General features: G+C 41.4%; 1 protein-coding gene across 1 annotated transcript in view; it reads right to left on the bottom strand.

The window, feature by feature from the left end:
- The window catches only part of LOC122250556 (uncharacterized), a gene marked incomplete in the record, with an annotated part of 388,340 nt that overhangs the window by 267,737 nt on the left and 113,103 nt on the right, over positions 1-7,500 (bottom strand). The window contains 1 exon segment of the mRNA XM_086534192.1: positions 2,108-2,273. Within this exon segment, the coding sequence (XP_086390318.1) occupies positions 2,108-2,273 (166 nt within the window).

Here is a 7,500-nt window from a genome sequence, read left to right as displayed (position 1 = left end):
AGCCTCTGCCTTGAAACACAAGTCTAAAATGCACCCGTCTGTGCTATCGGCCGCCACTCCTCCCCCCCCCCCCCCCACGTATCTTAAAAGAGATGTACCCTTAAACAATGCTCTGGCCTTGATAGGTCTTCGGGGTGGAGGGGGAGGGGGTGGAGGGGGGGAAAGAGGGAGGTGGAGGGGGGAGGGGGGTTTCTTTCAAATAGCGGCATCGAGTTCTCGCTGTTCCTCGGCTGATAAGAGCAGGAAGGAAGGGAGGAAGGAAGGAAGGAGGGAAGGTGGGAAGGATGGACTGTGACGAGGTTGGGGAAACACAGGGCTAAAGGCAACACGGAAGTGGGATGGAGAGGGAGAGGGAAAGGGGGAGGAGGGGAGGGAGGGAAGGTGGGAGAGGGAAGGTGAGAGGGAGGGAGAGGGAGAGAGGGAGGGTGGAAGGGAGAGGGGGAGGGAGGAAGGGAGAGGGAGAGAGAGAGAGAGAGAGAGAGAGAGAGAGAGAGAGAGAGAGAGAGAGAGAGAGAGAGAGAGAGAGAGAGAGAGAGAGAGAGGAGAGGGAGAGGGAGAGAGGGAGAGAGAGAGAGAGAGAGAGAGAGAGAGAGAGAGAGAGAGAGAGAGAGAGAGAGAGAGAGGGGGGGGGGGGGGGGAGGGAGGGAGGGAGGGAGGGAGGGAGGGAGAAAGAGAGAGAGAGAGAGAGAGAGAGAGAGAGAGAGAGAGAGAGAGAGAGAGAGAGAGAGAGAGAGAGAGAGGGGGAGAGAGAGGGAGAGAGAGAGAGAGAGAGAGAGAGAGAGAGAGAGAGAGAGAGAGAGAGAGAGAGGAGAGAGATGACAGAACAAAACAGAAAGAAAGAAAGAAAGAGAACCAAAAGACAAACAGACTGAGGCAGAGACAGACAGAGACAAAGACAGACAGACAAAAAAAGAAGACAGAGAGAATAAAAACGAGTGAGAGAGGGCGAGGAAGAGAAAGCCTAACACAGAGAGAGAGAGGAATAACAAATACAAGAGGGGGAGAACGGGGAAGAGAGGGGAAGAGAACGCTCCTTCAAATCTGATTTTGATTATACTTAAGATGAAAAGTTGCAAAGAGTCCAGCTTGAGATCACATTATGGGGAATTACAGACAGACAAAGGAGACGATAAATTCAAAATACGCATAAAATAAACGGGAATAATAAATCAAAAAATGAAAAATGTATAATAACTTATCAAATACTTTCGTGATTTATTTATATTGCCTCGTGCAAGAGAGTATGCATGAAATATACCTCTCCTTGAGGCTACATTGCAGACTAGTTCGAGGTAGTACTGATAGTAATAACACTGGCAATGCTAATCATTAATAGTAATATAATTATTTATATTATCATTATTATTATTATGATTGTTATTCTTATTATTATTATTACTACTGCTATTATTATTATCATTATCCATAATAATAATCATCATTTTAACAATAGTATTGATAATAATAATAATGATAATAACATCATTAAGAATAGTAATAATAACAACACTAATAACAGTGATGATTATGATAAAGATAATGATAATATTGACAATAACGATAACAACAATAATAAAAATAGTAATGATAATAATGATACCAATAGCAATAACAGTAATGATAATAATGATACCAATAGCAATAACAGTAATGACAATAATGGTAATGATAATAACCATTATTATTATTATTAATATCATCATTATCATTATCAACATAACGATTATTGTTATAAGAAATATCATCACTATTATTATCATTATCATGGTTATCGTTAACATTACATCATTGTTATCATTATCATTATTATTATCATGATCATTAATATCATTATCATTATCATAATTGAATTTATTTTTATGATCATTATCAAGAACATTAATAAAATTACAATCTTTTTTATTATCATCATTACCATTACTATGATTGAAATTATTTTTATCATCATTATCAAGAACATTAATAAAATTACAATCTTTTTTTTATTATCATCATCCTCATAACCATCATTAAAACAACAGCAACAACAATAATAAAAAAAACAAAAAAACACAAGAAACCAACACAAACAACGACCCCAAAAGGATTCGTCGCGTCCGAGACTTACCGAAGCGCGAGTCGAGGGTCTTCGCGGAGGGCGTCCTGGAGACCGGGAGAGACGCCCTTTGCTTGCCTCCCCGACGGAATCCCGTGGAGGACGTCTCCGCCTCCGACATGATGCCCGGGTCATCGTCAAACACCGCTGACGGAGGAGAGTAGCCGTAGCCCTTTCCCTGTGGAGGAGGAAGATCGAGAGTGAGTCGTGGTGGTTCGGTGTTTCATTTCGGGGGAGAATTAGGGTGTGAAGGAAATGTTGGGTTGGGGTTGGGGTTGGGGTTGAGTTGGGGAGTTCTGTGGGGTGGAACTTGGGGGGGGGGGGCTTAAGGGTGGGAGGGAGGGGGGAACTTAGGGTGGGAGGGAGAGGGAGGGAAAGAGAGAGAGAGAGAGATGAAGGTGAGTCGTGGTGGTTCGGTGTTTCATTTCGTTCGGCGGGTGTGAAGCAAACATTGTGTTGGGATGGGGGGCTCTGAGAAGAGGGAGGTAGAAGGAGAGGGAGAGGGGCAGAAGGAGAGAGGAAGTGGGGGAGGGAGAGAGAGATAAAGAGGGTGGGAGGAAAGGAAGGAGATAGAGAGAGAGGGGGGGAGAGGGGGGGCGACAGAGACGAAGGGAGACAGACAGGGACAATAAGAAATGATAGATACAAGAGTAAAAGAAACAAAGATGTGTCAATATGGCCCATCGTTTCGTACATCAAGCGAAACAAACACAGCGTAGGGTAGGGTGATTCGAGACGAGACAGCTTCGAATCAAAATGAACAGTGCCCTGTGTTTAATTTCACTCTCTTGTCTCCTGTTAATTACTGATATCAAGCCAACAACACAGAAGAATCAAACTAAAACTAAACTCCATTCTCCTATATCATGTTCGCGTCTAAAGGCAACAAGAGATAGTTGGTATATTGTTATCCACCCCCCACCCCCCCACCCCACCCCACCCTTCAACCTTTTCCCTCCGACACCAAAACCTGATAAGAGAAACACGTTCCAGTGAAGAGGAAAAAAAAAAAAAAAAAAGAGCCAGCACCCTGAGAGATATTTGCCATTGATATGTGAGTCCTTGGGGGAGAAGGGAAGACAGCGAGAGGAGGTCAATAGAGAAGCGAAACGAACAGGGGGAGGAAGTAAGACTAGAAAGACTTTATAAAAAGAGACAAGGAATGGGGAAATACTGTTGATGGAAAAGGGGTGTTCAGAAAGGGAAGGGAAAGGAAGGGAAGGGAAGAAACACGGATGCGAAAGAGATGGGAGGATAAAGACCGTGGGAAATATTGCGAGTAAAAGGATATTGCTAACACAGAGAAAAAGAAAGAAGAAAAAAAAAGAAAGAAGTTAGTGACTCATCGGTATATGATCAGGTGATCCCCTTGTTATATGAGATCAATTGATTGCGTTGAGTAACAAGGCGGAGTTTTCTCGATTGCAGTGAATGAAGTGAAGCAATTGCATAGATGTAGCTTTTTCATGCTTGTACATATATGTCACACAGCTACGTTTTCTCTCTCTCTCATTCTCTCTCTCTCTCTTTCTCTCTCTCTCTCTCTCTCTCTCTCTCTCTCTCTCTCTCTCTCTCTCTCTCTCTCTACATATCTATTTGTCTGTCTGTCTGTCTTTTTATCTATCCATCTATCTATCTCACACACACAAATCAAATATACACCTACGTGCGCATATGCGTGTGTATGTGAATAAGCAAACTGGCCATTTCTACCAAGATACGGATAATCACAGAAAGAAATTTCTGATTAAACTCCATTAAATATTTATTTCAGCTGAATTGTAGCCAATTTCAGTTGAAATTAACTCTTATGAAATGTATTTACCTTCCATCATAATAATATATACGTTCAAAATTTTGTATATATACATACATGTATATATCTATATCTATATCTATATCTATATATATATATATATATATATATATATATATATATATATATATATCTGCGTGTGTGTGTGTGTGTGTGTGTGTGTGTGTGTGTGTGTATGTGTGTGTGTGTATGTGTGTTTTCAATCATATGGCTATGTGTCCACATACAGTCTATGTACATAAAAGAAATTCCAATTAGAGTCCATATGAGAGGTCATTAGCAATGTCCCAGTAGACATAATTAATCAAGTTTCCTGAACCCGAGATAATTGAAACAAAAGGGAAAAACAGAAGACAGAAAATAGACACTGGACCAAGAAAATCACTCACGTATTCTGAGCGCATTCTTCGTCTTGAGAACACAGATTTTTCTCTCTTTCTTAAGAATTTTTTAAAACAAACACAAGACTTCCCATGCTATATATGCGCCGACGGAAAAGAAGGAGGGGAAGGGGGAAGGGAAGGAGAGGAGAGGGGGGAGAAGGAGAGGAGAGTGGGGGAGTAGGAGGGGAAGGGGGAAGGGAAGGAGAAGGAGGGGGAAAGGGGTCATTTTTTCCCCTGTGTCTATTGACGTGGGACTTTATATATGTCGATTTTCCTTTCGTAATTCAAAAATAAAACGGATTGGAAGAGCGGTTGAAATTGAGAGAGAGAGAGAGAGAGAGAGAGAGAGAGAGAGAGAGAGAGAGAGAGAGAGAGAGAGAGAGAGAGAGAGAGAGTGAGTGAGTGAGTGAGTGAGTGAGTGAGAGTGAGTAAGAGAGTGAGTGAGTGAATGAGAGAGAGATAGAGAGATGAGAAAGGGAGAGAGAGAGAGAGAGAGGGAGAGAGAGAGAGAGAGAGAGAGAGAGAGAGAGAGAGAGAGAGAGAGAGAGAGAGAGAGAGAGAGAGATAACAATGGAGAAAATGGTCTTGAAAGTTTTTAAAAAGTGTAAAAACAGCGGAAACTTTGCTAAAAGAAAGTAGATAAACAAACAGCGATAAGGGAGCGAGGTAAATGGGAGAGAGATATGGAGAGAGGAGAGTGAGTGTGAGAGAGGAAGAAAGAAAGAGAGAGAGAGAGAGAGAGAGAGAGAGAGAGAGAGAGAGAGAGAGAGAGAGAGAGAGAGAGAGAGAGAGAGAGAGAGAGAGAGAGAGAGAGAGAGAGAGAGAGAGAGAGAGAGAGAGAGAGAGAGAGAGAGAGAGAGAGAGAGCGAGAGGAGAGAGAGAGAGAGAGAGAGAGAGAGCGAAGGAGAAAGAAAAAGAGAAAGAGAGTGATACAGATAGTAAATCAATACAAAAACAAAACACAAACGATATCAAAATGGCGAAGAGGAAGAGAAAAAAACGAATAAAAATGAGGAAAAGGGAGGCAGGCAGCAATAAGACGCGAAAGGGGATCAAGCGAATGATTAATGAAAAGTGGGAGATTGAGGGGGGGGGGGGGGGAGAAGAAGATGAAGGAGGAAATGGAAAGAGACGTATGGAGGGATAGAGTGAAGGGGGAAAAACAGGTACAGTGAAGTGAAAAAAACAGACATGATGACGAAAGGAAATAATAGGCACGGTGAAGAGAAGGGAAAATAATTACCATGAAGTAAGGGGAAAAAACAGGCACGGTGAAGAGAGGGTAAAAGACAGGCACGATGATGAGAGGGAAAAAATAGTAACGGTGAAGTGAGAAAAAAAAGACGAAGAAAATACGAAAAAAATGCAGTGAAAGGAATAAAAATAGATGTGATGAAAGACAGAATTAAAACAACGGCAATAAAACGACACGGTGAAGATAAGGAAAGTGATAAGAAAAAAATAGAGATAAGAAAAGAAAACGTTCACAACTGAAGAGAGAGAGAAAAAAAAAAACGGAAAGCAAAGAGACAAATGTAAACACTAAAACAAAAGAGAAAGTGAAAGGAAAACACCGCAAAATATAAATCAAATTACGAAAAGGAAAATAAGAAAGAAGAGTGACTCATCTTATCAAGAGAAAAAAAAAAACGAAAGAAAGATAAAAACATCACAATAAGCGCGTCTCAAAATAAAATAAAATTAAATTAAATTAAAGTAAAATCTAATAATGTGTGTGAAGAAGAAGAAAAAAAAAAAAAGAAAGAGAAGAAGAAAATAAAGAAGAAGAAAAAGAAGAAGCAATATAGACAAAATTAAATGGAGACGAAGAAGAAAGTTAAGAGGAATAATGAGGATAAGAAGACAAAATACGAAAAATCAAAAGATAAAGAAGAAGAAGCAGAAGAACCAAGAAAAAAAAAGGAGAAAAAAGAAGAAGAAGCAAAGGAATCAGAAGAAGAATAATAAGCAGAAGAAGAATAAAAAAGCAAACATAGAAGAAGATAAAGAAGCAAAAACAGAAGAAGAAAAAGAAGCAAAAGAAGAACAAATAAAAGAAACAAAAACAGAAGACGAAAAAGAAACAAAAGAAGAACAAGAAGAAGAAGAAGCAAAAACAGAACAAGAAAAACAAAAAACAAGAACAGAAGAAGAAAAACAAAAAACAAAGAAACAGAAGGAAAAGAAGAAGAAGAAAAAAGGATAACGAAGAAGAAGAAGAAGATTAAAAGAAGAAGAAAAGGATGAAGAAACAAAAGAAGAACAAGAAGAAGAAGAAGGAGAAGCAAAAGAGGAAAAACAAAACAAAAGAAAAACACGAAGAAAAAGAAGGAAAAGAAGAAGAAGAAAAGGATAAAGAAGAAGAAAGGAGAGCAGCATCGCGGTGTTGCAGCATCCAAAGGAGAGAAGAGCATCCCGAAAACATGCGGGGCGGAGCCTCTCGCTCATCAATCAGCGCTGCCGTGCCCTCGGTCGGGGTGGGGGGAGGAGGGGGGATTGTGGGGGTAGGGGGATATGGGGGGAAGGGGTATGGGGGTTGTGGAGGGGGTAGGGGGTAGGAGGGGGTTGTGGGGAGGGGGATATGGGAAAGGGTGGGGGAGGGGGAGGGGAGGTATTGGGGTTGTGGGGGAGGAGGAGGGAGTTGTGGGGGGAGGGGGTATTGGGAGAGGATGGGGAGGGGGATGGGGGGTTATGGGGGAGGGGGAGGGGGGAGGGTGGGGGAGGAGAAAGGGTGGTGAGAGGAAGGGGGGAATAGAGGGTGGAGGGAAGGGTTTGAGAGGAGGGGGGTGGGGGAGGAAGGAGAAGGATAAAGGGACAGGGGGAAGGAGGAAGAAGAAGAAGAGAGAGAAATAGAAAAAAGAAGGAGGAGGAAAAGAAGAAGAAAAAGAAGCAAAAAGGGAAGACGAAAAAAGGATGAAAAAGAAGAAGGTGGACAAGAAGGAAGGAAAGAATAAAATAATAAGGGAAAAGAAGAAGAAAGGAAGGCAGTGGTAAGAAGGGAGGAAGGGGGAGGGGGAAGGGGGCAGGGGAGGGGGGAAGAGGGGGAGACCAGCACTTTACGTTCCCCAATCTTCTATTTAAAAAAAAAAGAACAAAGAAAAAAAAAACAAGAAATACAAATGAAATGTTTCGTAATTGAGAAAAATAAATATATTTCCTCCGCTATGATGTGTTCCGAGTTTGATTCGTTATTATTATTATCTTTA

This window comes from Penaeus japonicus, unplaced genomic scaffold (assembly GCF_977035675.1).
Source record: "Penaeus japonicus unplaced genomic scaffold, GWHDUDI00000001_assembly GWHDUDI00000040, whole genome shotgun sequence".
NCBI classification, from domain to species: Eukaryota; Metazoa; Arthropoda; class Malacostraca; order Decapoda; family Penaeidae; genus Penaeus; species Penaeus japonicus.
The sequence above is the reverse complement of the archived record's forward strand: the minus strand, read 5'-3'. Positions and strand labels throughout refer to the sequence as shown.